General features: G+C 41.5%; 1 protein-coding gene across 1 annotated transcript; it reads right to left on the bottom strand.

Annotated features, from left to right (window-relative positions):
* Positions 1-26,877, bottom strand: pspc1 (paraspeckle component 1). Its single transcript, XM_034177615.1, has 6 exons — positions 26,427-26,877; positions 14,598-14,747; positions 14,363-14,514; positions 13,687-13,782; positions 2,174-2,370; positions 1-98 (listed from the first exon to the last, which is right to left on the bottom strand). Exons 1-6 carry the CDS (start codon positions 26,760-26,762, stop codon positions 1-3), a joined length of 1,029 nt encoding a protein of 342 aa, XP_034033506.1. The 5' UTR covers positions 26,763-26,877.
* Between the last annotated feature and the right edge of the window lie 301 nt (positions 26,878-27,178).

Genomic DNA, 27,178 nt, shown 5'->3' with positions numbered 1-27,178 from the left:
TTAAAAACGCCACCTCATCTCTAACTGCTTTCGTCTCTGTAGCTCAAGGTTGCGAAGCTCCTCCAATCTCCTCAGCTCCTCCTGGCGTCTCATCAGATCTACAAGTAGAAATAAAGAAAATGGATTAGATGGACTGAAGCAAAAAAGACAAATGTCCATGAATGAGAATAAACCAGCATATGGAAAGCTGACAGAGCAATTTATTCCATGTCCTTGATACCAGTCATCAGTTTCCTTTGATCGCTGTCAGCACTATTTCAGTGAACAGAGCCAGTGAACAAATTTCAACATAGCCTATATCACTGACATATTTACCTGAAAAATAACATCAAAAATCTACCAAATGCATCCTTAAAACACAATACTAGATATTCCCAGCACTCCCACCATGATAACGTACTTTTTTGTGCACAACGATGAAAAATAGACAGACAATCCGTAAGGTGAGTGGAAAACAAAACCTGATCATGTTACACATCAAATCCCAACATAATGCTGACAGGTGCACACACAGCTGAGACAATGGGGAGAAACACACCTGCTGGGACTCAAACACAAACGCATTCACACACAGTCTCACAGACACCCACAATCAGGATGAGGAGCCCCCCGAAGACACAAGAAACAAGCACACACAGACTCGCCCACACACGCATTCATCTGAATACTTTCACACACCCACAGACGATGAGGTGCATACCTAGGACAGACAACACCCACATGCACACACACATACAAAGACGGGGGGGGGGGGTCCACGAGGGAAGAGCACACGGAGGACAAGACCACATACACACCTTCTCTCACACACACACAAACACCATGGGAGACAAAACAGGATAGGTGCCAAGAACATAAAAGGACATGGAGACAGGACCTACATAAAAAGAACACCAAGAGCAACTCTACCAAACCAAACCCCAAAAAGAATGTGTCCACAGACAGTGGGAGAAGAAGAAAACTAGAAGGGTGGAAGTGAGAGTTGGAACTTTGAATGTTGGCAGTATGACTGGTAAAGGGAGAGAGCTGGCTGACATGATAGAGAGGAGAAAGGTAGACATATTGTATGTGCAACAGACCAAGTGGAAAGGAAGTAAAGCCAGGAGCATAGGCGCTGGGTTCAAGTTGTTGTATCATGGTGTGGACAGGAAGACAAATGGTGTTGGGGTTATCTTAAAGAAAGAGTGTTAAGAGTGTGTTGGAGGTTAAGCAAGTCTCCAACATGGGAATGAGTGTGAAGTTGGAAATTGAAGGGGTGATGATGAATATCATCAGTGCATATGCCCCACGTGTAGGTTGCGAGATGGAGGAAGAAAATTTCTGGAGTGAGTTAGATGAGGTGGTGGAGAGTGTGCCCAAGCATGAAAGAGTGGTAACTGGAGCGGACTCCAATGAGCATGGTGGCGAAGAGAACAGAGGTGATGAGGAAGTAATGGGTAGATATGGTATCAAGGATAGGAATGTGGAAGGGCAGATGGAGTTGATTTTGCAAAAAGCATGGAAATGGCTGTGGTGAATACCTACTTTATGAAACGGGAGGAGCACATGGTGACATAAGAGTGGAGAAAGGTGCACCCAGGTGGACTACATTCTTTGTAGGAGATGCAAGCTAAAAGAAACTGGAGACTGTATGGTGATGGCAGGAGAGAGTGTAGCCAGAGCAGTGGTGTCCAAAGTATTCCAGAAAGGGCCAAGAGGGTGCAGGTGATTTCACTGATTAACATCACTTTCACTGATGAACTCATCCCATCTGCTCAAGTGATGTTAATCACTCCGCTAGCTGATCTGACGGACGCGCAACTGTAGCGCAAAGTGCCAGAAGGACTGGAATTAAAGTATTTTCAGATGCCGTTTTCTTCAGGACGTGTTGATGAATCCACTAAAATGAACAGGTAAGACTTTATATTGATTATGTGTGTGAATTTATGCCGCATGAGGACTGCGGCTTTCAGCCAATTAATGGACAGCATCAATTGACGCATTTCAACTTATGAGAAAGCCTGTAAAAATCCATAAATTAGCCGCATCATTGTTTGAGCCGCAGTGTTCAAAATGTGTGAAAAAGTAGCAGCTTATAGTCCAGAAATTACGGTAGCTATAGCCCAAATTCAGCTCGTAAAATTACAGAATCCAATCAAACACAAGACTGAAGGACTGGCACACTTCTCTGTACCTTGTCTCATTAACATGAGCTGATGCTCGTGTTTGGCTGACTCCATCTCAGTCTCCAGCTTCTTCTTGGCATCCCTGATGTTTCTGTCCACCTGCTCTCTCTGTTGTTTCTCCATCTCATCCAGAGCTTTCCAACGAGATGAAAATTCAAACTCAAAGGTACCTGGTTGGGCAAAACGTGGTGGCTGCTCTCGCTCCCTGCAGGGGCGGAGAAATAACACCACCAAAATTTCAATGAAACAAGATGAACCAGACCACAACAGCAGTGAAAATATACAGCAGGTAAAATTAGTATTGAACATGTCACCATTTTCCTCAGTAAATTTGTTTCAAAAGGTGCTACTGACATGGCATTTTCACCAGATGCCAGCCAGTAACAGCCCAAGTAATACACACATATAAAGAAATCAAACCATAGACATCCATAAATTAAGTTATGAGTAACAATATGAAATGACAAGGAAATTATTAAACACTTGAAGAAAGGGGGTGAAAAAGGCATGGAAAGGTAAGACAGCAGCTGAAATCCATCGGTAATTAGAAAACAATCCTGCCCCTTGTCAGTGCAATTTAATGTCAACAGGTTCAGTTCCAATTAATAGCCTATAAAAAAGGTGTTTCATTACCAAGGTGTCATACAAGAAATATCTCATGATGAGCAAAAGCAAAGAGCTCTCTCAAGGTTGTCACAACCTTATTGCTGCAAAACATACTGATGGCATTGGTTACAGAAGGATTTTTAAACTTAAACAGTGAGCACTGTTGGGACCATAATCTGGAAGTGGAAAAATCACTTCACCATAAACCGGTCACGACCAGGTGCTGCTTGCAAGATTTCTGACAGAGGAGTGAAAAGAATTATCAAAAGAGTTGTCCAAGAGCCAAGGACCATTTCAGAAAGACCTGGCATTAGCAGGTACAATTGTATAAAAGAAAACAATACGCAATGCACGCAACCACCATGGCCTGTATGCACGTTCACCACGTAAGACTCCATTGCTGAAGAAAAAGTATGGTGAAGCTCATTTACGTTTGCTGCACAACATTTAGACAAGCCTGTGAAATACTAGGAAAATACAGTATCAATCAATCAATCAATTTTTTTATATAGCGCCAAATCACAACAAACAGTTGCCCCAAGGCGCTTTATATTGTAAGGCAAGGCCATACAATAATTATGTAAAACCCCAACGGTCAAAACGACCCCCTGTGAGCAAGCACTTGGCTACAGTGGGAAGGAAAAACTCCCTTTTAACAGGAAGAAACCTCCAGCAGAACCAGGCTCAGGGAGGGGCAGTCTTCTGCTGGGACTGGTTGGGGCTGAGGGAGAGAACCAGGAAAAAGACATGCTGTGGAGGGGAGCAGAGATCGATCACTAATGATTAAATGCAGAGTGGTGCATACAGAGCAAAAAGAGAAAGAAACAGTGCATCATGGGAACCCCCCAGCAGTCTATGTCTATAGCAGCATAACTAAGGGATGGTTCAGGGTCACCTGATCCAGCCCTAACTATAAGCTTTAGCAAAAAGGAAAGTTTTAAGCCTAATCTTAAAAGTAGAGAGGGTGTCTGTCTCCCTGATCTGAATTGGGAGCTGGTTCCACAGGAGAGGAGCCTGAAAGCTGAAGGCTCTGCCTCCCATTCTACTATTACAAACCCTAGGAACTACAAGTAAGCCTGCAGTCTGAGAGCAAAGCGCTCTATTGGGGTGATATGGTACTACGAGGTCCCTAAGATAAGATGGGACCTGATTATTCAAAACCTTATAAGTAAGAAGAAGAATTTTAAATTCTATTCTAGAATTAACAGGAAGCCAATGAAGAGAGGCCAATATGGGTGAGATATGCTCTCTCCTTCTAGTCCCCGTCAGTACTCTAGCTGCAGCATTTTGAATTAACTGAAGGCTTTTTAGGGAACTTTTAGGACAACCTGATAATAATGAATTACAATAGTCCAGCCTAGAGGAAATAAATGCATGAATTAGTTTTTCAGCATCACTCTGAGACAAGACCTTTCTGATTTTAGAGATATTGCGTAAATGCAAAAAAGCAGTCCTACATATTTGTTTAATATGCGCTTTGAATGACATATCCTGATCAAAAATGACTCCAAGATTTCTCACAGTATTACTAGAGGTCAGGGTAATGCCATTCTCAGTAAGGATCTGGTTAGACACCATGTTTCTAAGATTTGTGGGGCCAAGTACAATAATTTCAGTTTTATCTGAGTTTAAAAGCAGGAAATTAGAGGTCATCCATGTCTTTATGTCTGTAAGACAATCCTGCAGTTTAGCTAATTGGTGTGTGTCCTCTGGCTTCATGGATAGATAAAGCTGGGTATCATCTGCGTAACAATGAAAATTTAAGCAATACCGTCTAATACTGCCTAAGGGAAGCATGTATAAAGTGAATAAAATTGGTCCTAGCACAGAACCTTGTGGAACTCCATAATTAACTTTAGTCTGTGAAGAAGATTCCCCATTTACATGAACAAATTGTAATCTATTAGACAAATATGATTCAAACCACCGCAGCGCAGTGCCTTTAATACCTATGGCATGCTCTAATCTCTGTAATAAAATTTTATGGTCAACAGTATCAAAAGCAGCACTGAGGTCTAACAGAACAAGCACAGAGATGAGTCCACTGTCCGAGGCCATAAGAAGATCATTTGTAACCTTCACTAATGCTGTTTCTGTACTATGATGAATTCTAAAACCTGACTGAAACTCTTCAAATAGACCATTCCTCTGCAGATGATCAGTTAGCTGTTTTACAACTACCCTTTCAAGAATTTTTGAGAGAAAAGGAAGGTTGGAGATTGGCCTATAATTAGCTAAGATAGCTGGGTCAAGTGATGGCTTTTTAAGTAATGGTTTAATTACTGCCACCTTAAAGCCTGTGGTACATAGCCAACTAACAAAGATAGATTGATCATATTTAAGATCGAAGCATTAATAATGGTAGGGCTTCCTTGAGCAGCCTGGTAGGAATGGGGTCTAATAAACATGTTGATGGTTTGGATGAAGTAACTAATGAAAATAACTCAGACAGAACAATCGGAGAGAAAGAGTCTAACCAAATACCGGCATCACTGAAAGCAGCCAAAGATAACGATACGTCTTTGGGATGGTTATGAGTAATTTTTTCTCTAATAGTTAAAATTTTGTTAGCAAAGAAAGTCATGAAGTCATTACTAGTTAAAGTTAATGGAATACTCAGCTCAATAGAGCTCTGACTCTTTGTCAGCCTGGCTACAGTGCTGAAAAGAAACCTGGGGTTGTTCTTATTTTCTTCAATTAGTGATGAGTAGAAAGATGTCCTAGCTTTACGGAGGGCTTTTTTATAGAGCAACAGACTCTTTTTCCAGGCTAAGTGAAGATCTTCTAAATTAGTGAGACGCCATTTCCTCTCCAACTTACGGGTTATCTGCTTTAAGCTACGAGTTTGTGAGTTATACCACGGAGTCAGGCACTTCTGATTTAAAGCTCTCTTTTTTAGAGGAGCTACAGCATCCAAAGTTGTCTTCAATGAGGATGTAAAACTATTGACGAGATACTCTATCTCACTTACAGAGTTTAGGTAGCTACTCTGCACTGTGTTGGTATATGGCATTAGAGAACATAAAGAAGGAATCATATCCTTAAACCTAGTTACAGCGCTTTCTGAAAGACTTCTAGTGTAATGAAACTTATTCCCCACTGCTGGGTAGTCCATCAGAGTAAATGTAAATGTTATTAAGAAATGATCAGACAGAAGGGAGTTTTCAGGGAATACTGTTAAGTCTTCTATTTCCATACCATAAGTCAGAACAAGATCTAAGATATGATTAAAGTGGTGGGTGGACTCATTTACTTTTTGAGCAAAGCCAATAGAGTCTAATAATAGATTAAATGCAGTGTTGAGGCTGTCATTCTCAGCATCTGTGTGGATGTTAAAATCGCCCACTATAATTATCTTATCTGAGCTAAGCACTAAGTCAGACAAAAGGTCTGAAAATTCACAGAGAAACTCACAGTAACGACCAGGTGGACGATAGATAATAACAAATAAAACTGGTTTTTGGGACTTCCAATTTGGATGGACAAGACTAAGAGTCAAGCTTTCAAATGAATTAAAGCTCTGTCTGGGTTTTTGATTAATTAATAAGCTGGAATGGAAGATTGCTGCTAATCCTCCGCCCCGGCCCGTGCTACGAGCATTCTGACAGTTAGTGTGACTCGGGGGTGTTGACTCATTTAAACTAACATATTCATCCTGCTGTAACCAGGTTTCTGTAAGGCAGAATAAATCAATATGTTGATCAATTAGTATATCATTTACCAACAGGGACTTAGAAGAGAGAGACCTAATGTTTAATAGACCACATTTAACTGTTTTAGTCTGTGGTGCAGTTGAAGGTACTATATTATTTTTTCTTTTTGAATTTTTATGCTTAAATAGATTTTTGCTGGTTATTGGTAGTCTGGGAGCAGGCACCGTCTCTACGGGGATGGGGTAATGAGGGGATGGCAGGGGGAGAGAAGCTGCAGAGAGGTGTGTAAGACTACAATTCTGCTTCCTGGTCCCAACCCTGGATAGTCACGGTTTGGAGGATTTAAGAAAATTGGCCAGATTTCTAGAAATGACAGCTGCTCCATCCAAAGTGGGATGGATGCCGTCTCTCCTAACAAGACCAGGTTTTCCCCAGAAGCTTTGCCAATTATCTATGAAGCCCACCTCATTTTTTGGACACCACTCAGACAGCCAGCAATTCAAGGAGAACATGCGGCTAAACATGTCACTCCCGGTCTGATTGGGGAGGGGCCCAGAGAAAACTACAGAGTCCGACATTGTTTTTGCAAAGTTACACACCGATTTAATGTTAATTTTAGTGACCTCCGATTGGCGTAACCAGGTGTCATTACTGCCGACGTGAATTACAATCTTACCAAATTTACGCTTAGCCTTAGCCAGCAGTTTCAAATTTCCTTCAATGTCGCCTGCTCTGGCCCCCGGAAGACAATTGACTATGGTTGCTGGTGTCGCTAACTTCACATTTTGCAAAACAGAGTCGCCAATAACCAGAGTTTGATCCTCGGCGGGTGTGTCGTCGAGTGGGGAAAAACGGTTAGAGATGTGAACGGGTTGGCGGTGTACACAGGGCTTCTGTTTAGGGCTACGCTTCCTCCTCACAGTCACCCAGTCAGCCTGCTTTCCCGGCTGCTCGGGATCTGCCAGGGGGTAACTAACGGCGGCTAAGCTACCTTGGTCCGCACCGACTACAGGGGCCTGGCTAGCTGTAGAATTTTCCACGGTGCGGAGCCGAGTCTCCAATTCGCCCAGCCTGGCCTCCAAAGCTACGAATAAGCTACACTTATTACAAGTACCGTTACTGCTAAAGGAGGCCGAGGAATAACTAAACATTTCACACCCAGAGCAGAAAAGTGCGGGAGAGACAGGAGAAGCTGCCATGCTAAATTGGCTAAGAGCTAGTAGCTACGCTAAGCTAGCGGATTCCTAAAAACACGCAAAGTGAATAATGTGTAAATAATTTAGAGGTGATTCAGCAGAAGGAGTGCTTTAGTTAAGGCACGTAAAGATTACACTGGGAAACAAATCGTAATCTAGATAACTAGATCAATCTAACTGCGCAGATTAAACAACTAACAGATACAGAAAAACACTGCTGTGCTCCGGAACAGGAAGTGATACAATACCGCAGTGAGAGCCAACCACCAGTAGAGGCAAGCAAAAGTGGCCACATGAAATCAAAATTGAACTCTTTGAATGCCATAATGGCACTGCACATCACCCCAAAAACACCATACCAACAGTGAAGTTTGGAAGTGGAGCATCATAGTGTGGGTCTGTTTTTCAGCATATGGTACTGGCAAACTACATGTAATTGAAGGAAGGGTGAATGGAAAAATGTACTGAGTTCCAAACACAGCCAAGGAAATTGTCAATAGCCGTTGTTACATTGTTTGGCACATGCTCACGGAGTATTCCGCAAGTCACTCATGTAGAACACCATGGGGAGCAGAGCATTTTAATGCGGGCATGCAAGCTCCATGCAACTACACAGACTTGACTGAATCTATGGATAACACTGCAACAAATGCCTGTAACTTGCCCAAAGACCAACTCCCCTAAATGTGTGCCAGATGTGACAATCAGAACAACAAGACACTATTTGATAGATAACATTGGCACCATCAGGTGTAATCCTGTGCGCACTGTGTGTACAATTGTCATGGCTTTATTTGTGAAAATTATTCAGTATTATAACATTAAAAACAGCTTTTTTGAACTACATTTAATGTCTTGATTCAAACATACTTCACACAAACAATAGCTGTGTCTTGAGAGGAAAGCTGGAAAAACAGCAGAATTTTCCATCACCAAGTGTTCTCAAGCAGACTGCAGAACGCTATAAAAATGCAATGTTCCATTCATTCCTTGAAAACATTAACATGTACTGCTCCAGTCATCATGAAAACACCAACTCCAACTTTTTCAAGCATTTAGAAACAGTAAAATGCGCACTGTAACCCACGGAACTTCTGGCCAAGGGTGCAGCTCCTTACTTTCATTTTCGGGCGGATTGCCAGGACCGCACTTTATAGACCAGCCTGTTAGGAGGAGGCAAGCCAGATTGAGCTGTTTCATTCCGTTTTATGACTTTTTTGGAACGTGGGCGATTGTTTTAGAACATCACCCTGTGGAATAAGCTGCGAGAGCTGCTCCTCATACGTGTTTTAGACAAACAGGCTCTTAACGCTCCCCATGCCAACGGCAGAGGTTGGAGCTCACAGTCACGCAAGATTTACGCACTACTGAGCATGTGCACTGAGAATGTAACAATGGTCTAATGGTTTCAGAGAATGAAAATAAAGCGGCTAGAATGGCCCAGCCACATGGCTTGAATCCAATAGAAAATCTATGGAAAGAACCAACAGAGCTCATAGAAGAAGTCCATGGAACCTTCAAGATTTGAAGACTACGAGGTCTGTCCATAAAGTATCGTACCTTTTAAATTTTTTTTTTTTAAACTATATGGATTTGATTCATGTGTTTTCACGTCAGACAAGCTTGAACCCTCGTGCACATGCGTGAGTTTTTCCACGCCTGTCGGTGACGTCATTCGCCTGTGAGCACGCCTTGTGGAAGGAGTGGTCCCGCCCCGTCGTCGGATTTTCATTGTCTGGAAATGGCGGAATGATTTGGGGGTTTTTTTCATCAGAATTTTTTCAGAAGCTGTTAGAGACTGGCACCTGGAAACCATTCGAAATATTTATCTGGCTTTCGGTGAAAATTTTATGGGCTTCACAGAGAATAAGGGCTGTAACTACAGCTTTAAGGACGGCTCACAATGGTGCTCAGCGCGCTCCGAGCCACGACGACAGGCACGAACCACCGGATTATTTCTAAACGGATGGCTGTGTGGAGCTGGGACCGTCGTGTGCACTTTTTCTGGTTATCACAAGAGCTGGACATCAACCATTTTCCGGTAGATTTCACTTTTAACAAGAGATTTTGTCATGGAAAGCCGAGCGGAGGCTTTGTGTGTCACGACCGATTCGCTGTTCGAGCGAGACAAAGAACGCCTCCGTTTCGGCGTGTCAAGAGGACAAGTTCAGACATGCCCAGCTCTCCACAATTTCTCTTATAACTCACTCGACTGGTAATCATTGAAAGCCGAGATAGGCATGTCTTTATTATTATCTTTTATTATTATTTTGCTGTTTGTTTTTAAACTTAATTTGTAAAAGCCATTTGCAAAGCCAAAAAAGCTGATTTAACAATCATCTGATATAACCGGGGTCAAAATAAATAGAACACTGCCATCTACTGGTTCCCAGATGCTTAGTACTTAGGGCGAATACTGCCATGAACACTACTGGCCAGTCGACGCTAGATGGCAGTAGAGGTCTTGAAAACAAAATTCCAGATAATCCCTGTCTGCTACATTTAAAATGCGTGGAATTTAACAAACGCAAATATAAAACCAACGTCTAGAAACGCAGAGAATATATTCGAGAGTTTTAGGCACTAGAGTTTAATGCTGTTGTCCGTGGAGCCTGAACAGAGTGTCTGAAATGCATTTGTCCTGTCGCGACGTACTGAGATTACATCATCGTACCCATAATGCACTGCGGGGCACAGCATGTACTCACAAAACCTTAAAAATTAGCACATTACTTTAAAACTAAAACATATATCTGATATTTTGTTTCTCCTTTGTCTGCAGAGGATTGAGATGCTTTTCATACAAGCAGTTCTCTTCTGTTAGCAGAGGGTATAACTGCGTCTGTTACAAAACTTTTAACAGGTGGGTAACTGATTTTAAATTTTAAAAATGCTTGTCACTGTTCGGCTTTGTTTATCGGTTTAAAAGTTATCGGACAAAAATGAATCAGAAGATAACTGGTCCGATAATGGTTTTTAAAGTTATCTAAAAAGATAATCCGATAATGAAAACATTATCTTCGATAATTATCTGTTATCGGATTACTGGAAGTGTGCCCACCACTGGGACTGGATATATTAGTTCATTAGTTGCAGACTTTGTAACATCTGTCGCAGGTCGCATTTTTGAGGCATTCAACATCAACATGGACTTCCTCATCAAGGACCCCCCATCATTCCAGTCGTCAGAGCAGGTCCTGGATGACATTACTGCTGCAATGATTTTAGTGAGCAAAGAGTTGCACTTATCCAGGATTACAATCAGATCCCAACAAAGGATGAACAGCAGTGTCAATAGCTGCCCCACGTTCAGTGGCATCGTTGTCAGTTTCCGGGGGCAAAGAAAATCAAAACCAAACGCCACTCCCCATGACTATTTGTTTTCACCAAATAGGTGGACAGTAACATATTTATATTTCATTTGTGAACAGATACATTACTATTGCTGGTTTGCGCTAATGTGCTCAACCACTGCAATTTCCCCCCCGCTTGCAGCAGTGGTTAGAACAGTCGTATCAAAATAAAATTGTGCAGAAAACATTTTCTCATCAAGATCAACAATTTTGTCAGGAAGCACCTTAAGAAAGCCACATTTTTATTTTGGGCATACTGTAGAGGACCACCCTAGAGTGACACGTTACATTTATCCTTCATCTCAGAGACGTTTTGAAATGATTTTACAAATACGAGCATCATGAAGTCACACCACAGACTAAATCCAATGCGGGACAAGAAAACAAAAATAACCCAGAAACATTCGCCACAGAATACCCAGATTTCCAGGAGAATCCACCATCACTGACAAAACACATTTTTCTCGTTGTCATGGCAGTTTTCCTCCTGCTTACAGAGACACTACAGGGGCAGAAGTCCCCTCTCCCCATAAAATGTCTAATTTTGAAGACATTTTAATGCCATTTGGTTTTTTAAACATACAATACTAATAATAATAATAATAAAAAATAATGAATTTTTGAAGACTAAAACGGTTCAATCACTATTACTATGTCAGCTTTATTACTACAATTTTGCTCTAAATGGACCTGATAAGCCATGAAACAATGTTTATTTTTTAATAAATTAATTTAAAACATTGAGGCTGGGTTGCACCAACATAGCTTAAATTAAACCTAGTTTAGGCCTAAACTGAATTTAGTAAATCCATGTTTAAACTGGGTTTAAATTAATCTGAGATGTGTTGCATGTCTTAAATTTAAACATGGATTACCTAAACCGGTTTAATCAAGGATTAAAATAAACTTAAATATGTTCATCAGCCGCCATTAATGGGTATGGTCAAATGTATGCATAAATAGACAAAACATATAACTAACACTGACTGTAAACAATCAAACGATGACACATTGAATTATATAATAATATAATGGGCCGTTGCGTTCAGTGCTCTGGAATGGCCTGTTTGATATATTTGTAAACACTGTCGCGTGCCGCCCGTTACATTCTATCACTCGGGCAGTGAAGATAGCATCAGTGAAGATGGCACCTCGTCAAAGGGCATCCAATTTTTCTTATTTTGAGAAAAAATTACTGGCAGGGCTAATGGAGGAATTTGGGAAAATTATAGAGGACAAAAAAAACTGATAATTTAACGACAGAAAAGAAGGAGCAGGCGTGGGCATCATTAATGGAGAGATTCAATGGGGCAATGGGAATAAAGGAGGCCAGGGACAAGGCTCAGCTGAAAGGCTGTTGGACGAATTTAAAAAGCAAGGCAAAATCTGATGCGGCTTCTGTGCTTGATAGCTGGTCCGACTTTTTCACTGAGGTACAATACAGACTCTTTTGTGAATCTGTACCGCTGGAGAAACTCACTGTTGCTGTACAATTCAACAGGGTTTAGCCTATCTCAAATATTTCTGCGTGGAACTCTATCTTGTAACTCAAGCAGACGAATAACAGCAACCATGTTGTCCGAATAACTAATTTAAACCTCCTCCAGGGGTGGTTTATATTAAACAGGCAATCCAGGTTTATCCTTGGGTTAAAATCACTGATGCAACAGACTCACAATTAATCTAAGTTTAAGTGGGGTATTAAATCTGAGATTAGCCATGGATTAGATTTAACCAGAGATTAGTGGAAACTAAATGTAAACTAAGTTTAAGTTTGGTGCAACACGACTAAAAAGTAAACAGATTAAATGCAGATTAAAGTTTAAACCACGTTGGTGCAACCCAGCCTAAGAAGCGGTTTAGACTGAAAGGGTTTTTTTTTTGCTAAAGTAATAGACATATACAATGAATTGCCTTTAACATGCTTGTATTCTGTTCTATGCAAGCGCAATATGCAGGAAAATATTAGTATAATAAAGTATTAGATCAGGACTTGACTGTCAGAAACTCAATATTACTGTAATTTCTGGACTATAGAGCATACCTGAATATTAGCTGCACCCACCAATTTTAAGAAGAAATTGTACATAAATAGGCCGTACATGTCTATAACCCACGGGCCTCACGTTGTAATATGCGATATTTTCACAGAAAGGTGTTAGAAAGATTTTTTAAATTTTAATTAGATTCGTACCGTAAATGCTTTTTTCCCCTGAAGTGTTACATGTAAATATTGTCTCTGCTCCACACGGAGAACTGAGTAATTTTAACTTTTTCTTTATCTAACTTTCATCACATGCAGCCAGGATCGGATGGAGTCTGTGGTAAATGAGACGTTAATGAGGTGCTGTGACTTTCAACTTGTTGCGCCAAGACAGAGGACCGGTGTGGAAGGGTGGGGGTAGAAGGCTCCTCTCCACTAACTCATCTGATGGCCCAACTCTGGCGCAAAGTGTTGGACTTTTCTTCACTAAAAGGAACAGGTAAGACCTTATATTTACACTGTGTGTGAATTTACACCGCATGAGGAGCGCAGCTTTCAGGAAATAAATTGACAGGATCAACTGATGTATCTGACTTATGAAAAAGACTGTAAAAATCCATAAATTAGCCGCATCATTGCAAAAGCCGCAGTGTTCAAAGCATGTGAAAAAAGTAAAACTGATTGGGACTCAACTCAAAACAAGAATATAACTTCTCATTTATTACTTACTTATGGTACTTTACAGTTTTTTGTAGCATTTTTTCAGGCAATCCTTCAGTGTCGTCATACTGCTCAGCAGGCTCCACGATAACTGGACACGGTGTACTGATTAAAAAAGAAAGAAAAATGAGTTGAACAAACCAAATATTCAAAGAGAGTGACATTCTGATTGATGTTATCAAAACAATATCAATCAAATATAAAATGCACTGGATGAGAGTTAAATAAGCAACCTGTCAATCCGTAAGTCTTATTTATGAAAACTTAAAAAAGCGGGAAAAACCAAGACCTGTCCATAAGCAGACTGTATCATCAGCAGAATTCCATGAATTATGGTACATCAAAACATCTGCCACTGAACTTCATAAAACTGCTTCAATGTTGTGGGCCCACATACCCACTTAAGTAAATTAAGTGGTGGTGTCGCTTACTGTATACCTCAATAAAGGTGAAACAAACAGTATCAAATACAGTAACTTGCACTGAGTTTTCTTTTTTAAATACAAACTTCAGGTTTTGGTCAGTGCAACATCATTCTATCAATTACTACATAATGTAGGAATAATACCAACATGACAACCAGCACTGAAGGTTCAATAATATATTTGACAATACAAATACACTATTTCAACATACTCATGCAATCTGGGTCTACCCTTGTAAACTAACCCAGCCCACTTCTTACGTAGTGAGCAGCAGTGCCCCCTCAGTACAGCGCTCCAGGGCTTTACGTGCAACCGGCTTGTTTGCAAACTCCACGATTCCTTTCCCAGTGGGACGACCACGATCATCTGTGATTACAATAGCCCGTTCCACTGGCCCAAACTGGGAAAACACCTAAAGACACAACACGGTTTCAGGTTCAACATTACTGCACATATCTATTTTACAAAGAACATTCAAGCTCACTTTCATGTTACCTCTTCCAGCAGTTCATTCGTCACTGCGGGCAGCAAGTTGCTCACTGTAAGCGCAGCGCCATGTGTAGCAAAACGGACCTGGATTGCTCTGTTGTTCAAAATAGTTCCATCCAGCTCAGCTTTGGCAATTTCTGCAAGGGTACGCGTTTCCTGAAGGACAGAGCGTGAACAGGTAAAAGATGACAGCAACATGTCAGTGTTTCCCCTACAGCATTATAAGCCTGACAAGCCACCAGGCTAACAAGAACCCCCTGCCAGGTCAGAAACATTTTGTTAAAAATGGGGGAAGGCGGGACACTATGGACTACATCGTCAGGATTGTTTTTGAACTATCTGACTGTTTGTGCAAGTTGACTGTTTAGAACCCGTTGACATCAAAGCACCAGTGAAGTACACCAAAACGAAGTCCCCTTTCTCATTTATAAATTAATAAAATATCAAATGACAAGGATCTATTTTAGCTGTTATATAAAAGAAATAATGAATGTTTTTTCATGTGTTCAATGGAAATATTTCATGCGGTGAAAGATATAAAGGAGGCACGCCAAGAAGGAAAAAATAAAAACTAAGATCCAGTATGAAACATTTGTAGCTTACAACAACAGAGTCCCAGTTAGCGACTTTAATCAGCAGAGGTGAGTCACACCTTTAAATTCACACCTATATTCATCAACGGAGGTTGATGAATAAACTGCGGACCTGTTGCTGCTGATCAGAGATCCAGCCGTTTGTGATGAGGCAACTCAGAATGAAAACTGGCAATCTAAGCCTTACTGGTCAAGCTTGCGCTATGCTACATTTCTTTATCAAGTGAAAGCGTCTTACCCAGTAAATGGGAATGGAGTTTAAAAAAAAAAAAAAAACAAGCTACAGTGTTACTTTGTGCTCAGCAAAAAAATACAGCCAATTGCTTTAGGTCCTATTTTTTTATTACACTGAACAAAAATATAAATGCAACACTTGTTTTTACTCCCGTTTATCATGAGCTGAACCCAAAGATCTAAAACATTTTCTATATACACAAAAGACCTATTTCTCTTGTTCACAAATCTGTCTAAATCTGTGTTGGCGAGCACCTCTCCTTTGCTGAGATAACCTATCCCACCTCACAGGTGTGGCATATAAAGATGCTGATGAGACAGCATGATTATTGCACAGGTGTGCCTTAGGCTGGCCACAATAAAAGACAGCTCTGAAATGTAACCAGTCAGTATCTGGTGTGATCACCATTTGCTTCGCGCGGTGCAACACATCTCCTTCACATAGAGCTGATCAGCAGCCAAACGGCAACGAATGCGAGCATTTGCCCACTCAAGTCGGTTACGATGACAAACGGCACTCTCAGGTCAAGACCCTGATGAGGATGACAAGCATGCAGATGAGCTTCTCTGAGATAGTTTGACAGTTTGTGCAGAAATTCTTTCATTCTGCAAACCAATTGTTGCAGCAGTTGTCTGAGTGGCTGATCTGATCTTGGAAGTGAACATGCTGGATGTGGAAGTCCTGGGTTGGTGTGGTTACACGTGGTCTGCGGTTGTGAGGCCAGTTGGATGTACTGCCAAATTCTCTGAAATGCCTTTGGAGATGGCTTATGGTAGAGAAATAAAGATTCATTTCACAGGCAACAGCTCCTGTGGTTATTCTTGCAGCCAGCATGCCAATTGCAGGCTCCCTCAAAACTTGCGACATCTGCAGCATTGTGCTGTGTGATAGAACTGAACATTTTACAGTGGCCTTTTATTGCGGCCAGCCTAAGGCACACCCGTGCAATATTGCTGTCTAATCAGCATATATGCCACAACTGTGAGGTGGGATGGCTCATCTCTGGAAAGAAGTGCCTGATTTAGACAGATCTGTGAACAATATTTGAGAGAAATAGGTCTGTTGTGTATAGAGAAAATGTTTTACATTTTTGAGTTCAGCTCATGAAAAATGGGAGCAAAAACTAGTGTTGCATTTATATTTTTGTTCAGTGTAACATTGGCTACACAGCCAGCTAGCTACATGTCAATTTCTGGACTATAGAGCGTACTTGAATATAAGCAGCACCCACCAATTTTAAAAAGAAATTATACATAAATAGGCCGCACTTGTCTCTAAGCTGCGGGTCTCCACATTGTAACATGAGATATTTGCACATAAAGACATTAGACAGAAAGATTTTTAACTTTAATTAAATACGTACAGTAAATGCTTTTTTTCTGACAAGCACATGCACGGTGTTGCACGGCGTCTCTGCTCCACACGGAGAACAGAGTAATGAGGTAATGTCATCACGTGCAGCCAGGATTGCTTAGTGTCTGTGATACATGAGACATTAATAAGGCGCTGTGACTTTTCCAACTTGTGGCGCAAAGACGAGACACGGTGGGGGTGAGACAGCAGCTGTGCTGACTGATCTGACGTAAAGTAGCGCAAAGTACCAGAGGGACTGGAATTAAATTATTTTCAGACGTCATTTTCTTCAGGTCGTGTTGATGAATCCATTAAAATGAACAGGTAAGACTTTTTATTATATGGCTGTGATGCTATGTGCGCTCTGATCGGCTGATTATTGGTCTGATATTATCCCATATTGGACCAGTTTCCATGACAATCAGTCCGAAATGTGTATTTTCTTTACAAGCCAGAAGCTAAAAACATGATTAGAAAAAGTCGGTTACAGTTGGTTAATAATCCTTTGAATTTACACCACTTAAGGACCGCAGGTTTCAGTCAATTAACGGCCAGCATCAACTGACATATTTCGACTTATGAGAAAGCCTGTAAAAATCCATAAATTAGCCGCATCATTGTTTAAGCTGCAGTGTGAAAAAAGTTGTGACTTATAGTCCAGAAATTACAGTAATACCCTTATGGCATATTTACAGCATCAGAATTGCTCCGATATAGGGCTGAAATGCCGGTATTTGGTTAGACTCTTTCTCTCCGATTGTTCTGTCTGAGTTATTTTCATTAGTTACTTCATCCAAACCATCAACATGTTTATTAGACCCCATTCCTACCAGGCTGCTCAAGGAAGCCCTACCATTATTTAATGCTTCAATCTTAAATATGATCAATCTATCTTTGTTAGTTGGCTATGTACCACAGGCTTTTAAGGTGGCAGTAATTAAACCATTACTTAAAAAGCCATCACTTGACCCAGCTATCTTAGCTAATTATAGGCCAATCTCCAACCTTCCTTTTCTCTCAAAAATTCTTGAAAGGGTAGTTGTAAAACAGCTAACTGATCATCTGCAGAGGAATGGTCTATTTGAAGAGTTTCAGTCAGGTTTTAGAATTCATCATAGTACAGAAACAGCATTAGTAAAGGTTACAAATGATCTTCTTATGGCCTCGGACAGTGGACTCATCTCTGTGCTTGTTCTGTTAGACCTCAGTGCTGCTTTTGATACTGTTGACCATAAAATTTTATTACAGAGATTAGAGCATGCCATAGGCATTAAAGGCACTGCGCTGCGGTGGTTTGAATCATATTTGTCTAATAGATTACAATTTGTTCATGTAAATGGGGAATCTTCTTCACAGACTAAAGTTAATTATGGAGTTCCACAAGGTTCTGTGCTAGGACCAATTTTATTCACTTTATACATGCTTCCCTTAGGTAGTATTATTAGACGGTATTGCTTAAATTTTCATTGTTACGCAGATGATACCCAGCTTTATCCATGAAGCCAGAAGACACACACCAATTAGCTAAACTGCAGGATTGTCTTACAGACATAAAGACATGGATGACCTCTAATTTCCTGCTTTTAAACTCAGATAAAACTGAAGTTATTGTACTTGGCCCCACAAATCTTAGAAACATGGTGTCTAACCAGATCCTTACTCTGGATGGCATTACCCTGACCTCTAGTAATACTGTGAGAAATCTTGGAGTCATTTTTGATCAGGATATGTCATTTAAAGCGCATATTAAACAAATATGTAGGACTGCTTTTTTGCATTTACGCAATATCTCTAAAATCAGAAAGGTCTTGTCTCAGAGTGATGCTGAAAAACTAATTCATGCATTTATTTCCTCTAGGCTGGACTATTGTAATTCATTATTATCAGGTTGTCCTAAAAGTTCCCTAAAAAGCCTTCAGTTAATTCAAAATGCTGCAGCTAGAGTACTGACGGGGACTAGAAGGAGAGAGCATATCTCACCCATATTGGCCTCTCTTCATTGGCTTCCTGTTAATTCTAGAATAGAATTTAAAATTCTTCTTCTTACTTATAAGGTTTTGAATAATCAGGTCCCATCTTATCTTAGGGACCTCGTAGTACCATATCACCCCAATAGAGCGCTTCGCTCTCAGACTGCAGGCTTACTTGTAGTTCCTAGGGTTTGTAAGAGTAGAATGGGAGGCAGAGCCTTCAGCTTTCAGGCTCCTCTCCTGTGGAACCAGCTCCCAATTCAGATCAGGGAGACAGACACCCTCTCTACTTTTAAGATTAGGCTTAAAACTTTCCTTTTTGCTAAAGCTTATAGTTAGGGCTGGATCAGGTGACCCTGAACCATCCCTTAGTTATGCTCCTATAGACATAGACTGCTGGGGGGTTCCCATGATGCACTGTTTCTTTCTCTTTTTGCTCTGTATGCACCACTCTGCATTTAATCATTAGTGATCGATCTCTGCTCCCCTCCACAGCATGTCTTTTCCTGGTTCTCTCCCTCAGCCCCAACCAGTCCCAGCAGAGGACTGCCCCTCCCTGAGCCTGGTTCTGCTGGAGGTTTCTTCCTGTTAAAAGGGAGTTTTTCCTTCCCACTGTAGCCAAGTGCTTGCTCACAGGGGGTCATTTTGACCGTTGGGGTTTTACACAAATATTGTATGGCCTTGGGGCAACTGTTTGTTGTGATTTGGCGCTATATAAAAAAATTGATTAAAAAAAATTGATAAAATGATTATTCGAGTTATTCAAGTAACTCGATTACAAAAAATGCTCGAGGCAAAGAATTTGCCTCGAAGCTTCGTTTAATTCATGTCACGAGCTCCCGTATCATTGTTTCCTCTGGACTGTAATAATTGCCGGACAAGGCTTCATGCGGCGCAATCTACTTCTCTGGCGATGGTGGAAAACGAAGATACCGGAGTGCGTAAAAGGCAGAAAATGTCTAAAGTTTGGGATCATTTTACACTTCGTAAGGCGGACAATATAGTGCAATGTATATGTAAAGCGGACCTGGCCTACCATAACAGCACTTCGTCAATGTTGCAACACCTCAACCGAAAGCATCCTCACGTGAACTACTGCACTTCTCCAAGCGGACTCGAAGCCTCTAAAAGGTAACGCATTTTAAGATTAACATTAACTGATATGAACACTACTGCTTGTTAGAATTTCAGTAATTATGTGTAGCTTGTGTGTTGTGTCGATAGTGATGAGAAAGGCTAATAAGTAGGCTAACGAGAGGCTAATAACTAGGCTAACGAGAGCAAATGCACCAAAATCATGAAATCAGTTCATCTCTCCCTTCCTCTCTTTCTTTCTCACTCACTCACTCACAATAAATAATAGATGACATGATGGACAAATTCATTAACATACATTTACTTTTGGACAACTTTAGCATTTGTTATAGCCTGCAAATGAATGAATGTTTGTTTTTTTTTCCTCCCCCCACAGCACACCACAGCGACGGATGGACAGCTTTGTCCGGACAGGTCCCTCATGTACTGTCGAGGAGGCCGTGGTTTTGACCAACAGCATTTTAAATATGCTCATCACAGACATGCGCCCACTGTCCATGGTGGAAGACACAGGATTCAAGAATATGACCAAAACATTCAATCCCAAATACACCATTCCCTCAAGAACATACTTCACAAATATGATGGAGCAAAAATACTCAGAAATAACTGAAAAATTACAAAGTGTTCTTAAGGACATAGAGTCTGTTGCACTAACAAGTGACATTTGGACAAGTGTGGCTACAGAGACTTATCTGGGGGTCACATGTCATTTCTTGGGAGATGATTGGGAAATGAAGTCCCTCTCCCTTACTACAATGCCTCTAGAGGAGAGGCATACAGCCACAAACATTGCAGATTGGCTGGAGGAGACTACTACCAAATTTCACATTCCTTTTGAGAAGGTGAAGGCAGCTGTCCATGACAATGGCGCCAATGTAGTGGCAGCTGCCAGAATTCTGAAGGCCTCTAAGAGATGCCTGGTGGAGCACTTTAAAAAGAGTGAACTGGCCTGCACAAAACTTAAAGAAAAGCAGCATAGCAGCAAATGGGAGTGCAACAGCACATGCTGGTCCAGGATGTCAGTACCCGGTGGAACAGTACACTTCATATGCTGTCCAGGCTCCTTGAGCAGAGGTGGCCAGTGACTGCTGCACTTTCGGACCCTGCAGTCAACCCACGGGGAAAACATCACTATTTGGATCTGAAGCCTGAGCAGTGGATATTGATGGAAGAGCTGGCTCAGGTTCTTGAACCTTTCGAGGGGGCTACAGTGTTCCTTAGTGGGGAACAATATGCAACCCTGTCTGCACTTCCTCAGCTGGTACAAATGCTGAAGAAATCCACCATGAATTCAGCTTTTGAAACTGCACCAGTAAAGACATTTCAGGGTCTTGCAGCTCAACAGATCACTGACAGGTGGGAAGATCTGTTTGTATTTAAACCTGAGGACCCTAACATTGCCCTACTTGCTGCTGCCATGGACCCCTGCTTTAGAAAACTTAAGTTCTTGTCTTCTGAGGAATCAGTTAAGGTCCAAAGCACAATTCAAACAATGGCACTAACTGTCAAAAGACAAGAGTCCAATGTGCAGGGAAATGAATCCACCACCAACATAGGAGACACCCCAGCTACTCAAGCCCAAGGATCAGCTCACAGTGTTCTTGTATCTTCATCAGACTCCAGTAGCAATGAAGAAGAGGATAATGATGAGAATCAAAATCAAGAGGTCCAGAGGGAAGTCTTACAATATTTTGGTGAACATCCTCTCTCCAAAAAAGAGTCATTTCCTCTCCAATGCAGTAAGATACCCAACCCTGGCTAAGCTGGCAAAGTCTTTTCTCAGTATTCCAGCCACCTCAACATCCTCAGAGCGCTTGTTCTCTGCTGCTGGGAACACTGCCTCAAAGCATAGGGCTAGCCTCACCTCTGACCATGTCAATATGCTGACCTTTTTGCATTGTAACCATCATTTGCTTGTTTAAAGGGATGTATATGCATTGCACACACATGCACTACTACAAATTCTCTCTCTCTCTCTCTCTCATGCATTGCTAAGACAAGCACTCACCTTCTTGAACAAAGATGAACATTATACTCTACTTACCTCATCTGGATTCAGTTGGAAACTGAACTGAACTGTACTGTTTAAGTTGAATTATTAGTGATATTTGAGTTATTTACTTTTATACTTTTTGTTGTTTATTCTCAGGTGGGGATGCACCCCCTTTTCCTTTTTTTTAAAAAAAGGATGCACCTTATTTGTCCTTTTATTTCAATTTTTTTTGTCATACATCACAAATGTTTTACAAAGTTTGCATAAATGGGCTTAGTTCTGGAGTCAATAAGCCAACGATTAAGTTTTGATAGTGTTGAGTTTAAATAAAAACCTTTTTTGGAGAGGAATAAAAGCCAATTGCTTGTTCATTTTTAGAGGCCTTTCATGTTATATAACACACTATTGATATACGAGGTATCTTATAAAACTAGCCGGCAGTTTTATCAAAGAAAAAAAAAATTATATATATATATATATATATATATATATATATATATGGATTTGAATGACATGCGATTACACCAATCATGCTTGAATCCTCGTGCGCATGCGTGAGTTTTTTCACGCGTGTCGGTGACGTCATTTCCCTGTGGGCAGGCTTTGAGTGAGCACTGGTCCAGCCCTCTCGGCTGAATTCCTTTGTTTGAGACGCTGCTCGAGACGGCGCGCGTTGCTTTATCAAACTTTTTTCAGGACCTGTGAGGGATATCCGAGTGGACACTATTGAAGAAATTCAGCTCGTTTTCGGTGAAAAGTTTAACGGCTGATGAGAGATTATGGGGTGTTTCTGTCGCTTTAAGAGGCGACGTCGTCTGGCTGTTTCGAGCTGAAATCATCTTAATTTAAGGCTGTGTTGACCCAGGACGTCGTGAGAGAACAGAGAAGATTCAGAAGAAGCCGGCATGAGGAGTTGATGCGGACATTCCACTGTTAAAGGTCATTTTGTAATGAAAGAACGTGCGCACAAATTCGCCGAGTCGTTTCCGTGACGACGACGCAAATCTGTGTGCGCTGCGACAGGAAAAACACCTCCGTGTTGAAAACCATTTGTAAAATTCAGGCGGCTTTTGATGGCTTTCAACAAGTGAGTAACTGAGAAATTGTTTAACAGTTGGGCATGTTCCAACTTGCCCGTTAAGTTTTCCAACGGAGGTGTTTTTCCTGTCGCTACCCCCCGCGGTCGGGTGCGGCCCGACATGCGTCTCTGCCCGCACGTTCTTTCATTACAAAATGACCTTTAACAGTGGAATGTCCGCATAAACTCCTCATGCCGACTTCTTCTGAAAGTGATCTGTTCTCTGACGACTTACTGGGTGAACAGAGCCTGAAATGTGGAAGTTTTCAATTTGAAACAGCGAGATGACACCGCCTCAGAGTGCAGATCGCCGTCAGGTGCCGTGTGCCGTCCTTAAAGCGACACTACCAGCCCAAAATCTCATCAGCCGTTAAAATTTTCAACGAAGACCAGCTGAATTTATCGAATGGTGTCCACTTAGTTGTGCATACAGTTTTTGAAAAAATTTTTATCAAACAAAGCAGCAGTCTGAGCCATTCCTAAAAAAAAAAAAAAACGACGAGAGGGTGGGCGACTCCTCACTCAAAGCCTGCCCACAGGCGAATGACGTAACCGACAGGCGTGAAAAAACCCCTGCATGCCCACGAAGGTTCAAGCATGTCTGACGTAATCACACGTGATTCAAATCCATATGGTTTTTGAAAAAAATAATAAGGTCGGATACTTTTCTAATAGACCTCGTATGTGTTTAAAAACACAAAAATGTAATTTATCCGATTACTCGATTAATCGTTAAAAAAAAAAATCGACAGAATACTCGATTCCAAAAATATTTGATAGCTGCAGCCCTAGTCCGATATCACTTGAACTGCTAGAAAACACAAAGACAAGTTAGCCATGTTTTCTCCAACACTAACAGGGAGAACGTGTTATGCAGGTCACACAGTGATTTAGGCAGTGAGCCACCCACAGCCATCATTTGGACGGTCAATTTTCAGAATAGACAGCCACAAGAAAAATTGGGGACGGCCTGCTCAAAGGCGTATAAAATATGTGTATAATGCATAGATCTCACTAGCTTTATAACAGAGTAATGGCCCATTACATTGCTGCTTGAAAAATATTATGCTGCAATTGCGCCGTTACGCTGTTTTTGAGGATGTGTAGCAGAAAAATGATCATTTCTCTATGTTGCTTGTGGACCTGCTGCTTCTGATCCTCCAATTTATTCATCAACCTCCGTCAAAGCCATTTAAAGACATCCACCGTGACTCACCTTTCTGTTGATTAAAGTCACTAACTGGGACTCTTGTCTTGGTGCAGGCAAAAAAACGAGAATTGTCCTCCGTTTCACAACAGAGTTTTTGTTCATTCTTCATTAACTTTTTGTGGGCCAATGCACGTGATGGTTCTCTGGTGTGTGCTGGACCAGCTTCGCCAGTTTATAAACTGAAGTTACTGTCCCTCATGTAAAGGAAAAATAATAAATAATAATATCCTCTGCTTGTTGTTGTGGGACTGACTGGATGGTTCTCTACTGAGTAAAGTTGGAAAGCTAGATTCTGGACTTAATACCTTCAAAGCAAATCACCGTTTTAAATCAAATGACACCTCTTTCCAAATGTAATACAGACAACAAACTACAACTGATCAAAACCCTTTTTCTTTTCCCCAAAAGGAGACATCCTCCATTCTTTATGAATTACACTGATCTTGACGTGTAGCTGGCTGCAAGACTGAACCTCAGGGACGGCAACAAATTATCACGGCGAAAGGAAATGCTTTGATAAAAACTCAATAACGTCACATTTAAGGCTTGTAGAGCCACCAAACTCACATCACACAACGAGTTCCTTCTGATTGTACTACAGCACTTAGATTGGAAAAAGATAACATTATATAACATCAGGGATTTTTTTAATTGTAATAAATTTGAAGTTACCATGGACCAGTACAGTACCATGGACTGGTACAGAATTACCAGTACAGAACTTTTTATTTATATCTTGTAGTGCAACTAAATTCGCAGCCAATACACCCATGGCAGTGGACGTCATATTTTGGTCATACGCGCGTACCTATTTGTATAAGCCACTTCAGCATCTCGGGCAAGCGGGGGCTGAATGGGAAGGCATCGGGACAAACAAATGTACGTGCATGACGGCGAACACGCATTCAATGTAATATTGCTCACTACTGCGTGCGGTAAATGCCATTTCTCATCTAAAGTAAGCATAATAAATTTTCCCAGTACATTGGACTGTGTTGTTACGTAAGCCTATTGCATTCACTGGATAAAAAACAAAACAACATTTGACCGCTGCTCTCGTAATTATGAGAAAAGATCAGGTGCCTAAATTGTTTTATGTATATTCTTCCGTACTTCCAGTCCCTCAGTAAAGACACGGGCTGAGCTCAGCCAATGATAACACACTGCAATCAAACATAAAGTGTGGATTTTCCCCTGAAGTGTTCCCGGATGAATGTCCAGGGAGGAGCACAGGGCATCTTTTCAGCTTTCACTCACACAGCCCCACCGATCACTGAGGGACACAGCGGGGCTCACTCCCACCTGGGCGCATGCCAGTCTGTGGGCTCCGTGCCCTGCCTCGCTGGAGGTGATTCATTCATTGAGGAACAGTTCAGGAGGAAATCCACACTTTGAGTGCACCGTGGTGTGGATCACAGCGCAGTGTCGGAGTTTACAAAGTGACCGATTTTCGATTATGACTCGGGAATTCTCATGCTTGTCTTTACCAAGGAACTGGAAGTACGGAAGCACATTGTACGGAAGTGATTACACACACACACACACACACACACACACACACACACACACACACACAATAAATAAAAACAGCCTCATCTCGTAATTATGCAATCTTTTCTCGTAATTACGAGATAAGCGGTCAAATGTTTTTTCTTATCCAGTGAATGCAATACGCTTCCGTAACTGACAGCTGCGCAAATGGCTTTGTTTGTCCCATAGCCGCTGACCGCTGTGCATGTGTACTTGTAATGCTGAAGTGGCTTATTGCGTTCGGCGATGTTTTCATCGGCCAAAAAACGGCCACCAGAGGGCGCTCGGATGAAGTCCGAGGCAACCTATCGAGCTCGACTACGTTTTCACCAAGAAAAATCGCCCCTCGAGGTAAATAACCAACCTTGAGAAAAAATACGAGTGAAATCATGAATATAGAACGGTTTAATGTGCAAAACGCGTTACTATCAGTGGCTGCAAATTTACAAGTGCTGCTAACAATGCCTGCTATATGGTCTCTCAGATCATACATGTCGACGATTAGATTCAGCAGGGTTTATGACTTAATTATTAGCTCACCCCATCTATAACCAACGTTCGAGTAGGCGGACGATGCTTTCTTTGTCCCCAAACGATCCCAGCATGAACCGAATAGCTCGCTTTGTTCACGCAAATGAAGAAAAATCTTTAAGCGAAACATGTTGGGCATTGTTACTAGTGTTCGTTATTTCGGAGTTTCCAGAGCAAAACTATATAACTTTACAGCCAAGGTAAACTAAAATGTGTGTGTGGCGAAGACAAAAGGTGATGATACCAGGCGAATGAAGGCGAATCCTCGCTCCGGGTTGACGAAAACCTCGCTAGCTTTGCCGTATTTAGCGAACAGCTTCCTGAAGTCTTCCTCCTTAACCTCGGGGGTGAGACTGCCGACAAAAAGACGGCAGCGCTGGGTGAACGTCTTCTCTCCGGGCCTGCGAAAACTCTTCAAATCCAGCGTCATTTTTGAAGGCCCGTCCGCCCGTTCGGCCGCGGCAGGCTTCTGAGCAGGCGGGGCCGAGCTTTCTTTGTCCGCAGAGTCAACGTTGACGTTTACCGGCTGAGATGAACTCTTACTCTGCGTGGCCGTTTGCTTCGGATTTCGGTTTGCCATGTTCAGACGCAACAATCTAACCAGTTCTGCTTGGATGAAACTTGTTATGGCTAAAGTGAGCGGTCGAAAAGCAGCTCCCGAGCAAAACGTGATGTTTCAAAGATGGCGACCGGTGGATGCGCGCACAATTCCCCCCTCCCCCCAAGACAGGGGCGTAGTTAGAATTCGGTTCCGTTTTTGTTTTTTTTTTAGTACTTATTTTTGCTTTACTTATAAATAATACTTATTTATAATTGTACATACAGAGCCTAAAAGTGTTCTTTTGTCTTTTTTTTTAAAACTGAGCAACTGTTTTGTCCATCCTGTATCCTTCATTTGTGGGTGAACAAAGTCAGCCTAGACCTAGAACAACCATAAACCGGACTCAACAGTAACAACAGTTGTTCAGTAAAAAATAGGTATTAATACATTTGTAT

This window comes from Thalassophryne amazonica, chromosome 1 (genome assembly GCF_902500255.1).
Source record: "Thalassophryne amazonica chromosome 1, fThaAma1.1, whole genome shotgun sequence".
Lineage (NCBI taxonomy): Eukaryota > Metazoa > Chordata > Actinopteri > Batrachoidiformes > Batrachoididae > Thalassophryne > Thalassophryne amazonica.
The sequence above is the reverse complement of the archived record's forward strand: the minus strand, read 5'-3'. Positions and strand labels throughout refer to the sequence as shown.

Excerpts from the sequence above, each read along its gene's own strand:
- pspc1 (XM_034177615.1), bottom strand. The coding sequence starts at position 26,762 with ATGGCAAACCGAAATCCGAAGCAAACGGCCACGCAGAGTAAGAGTTCA. Across the intron at positions 14,515-14,597 it reads CGAATGAACTGCTGGAAGAG|GTGTTTTCCCAGTTTGGGCC; the intron begins GTAACATGAAAG and ends TTGTGTCTTTAG. Across the intron at positions 2,371-13,686 it reads AAAACTGTAAAGTACCATAA|GGAGCGAGAGCAGCCACCAC; the intron begins GTAAGTAATAAA and ends CCGCCCCTGCAG.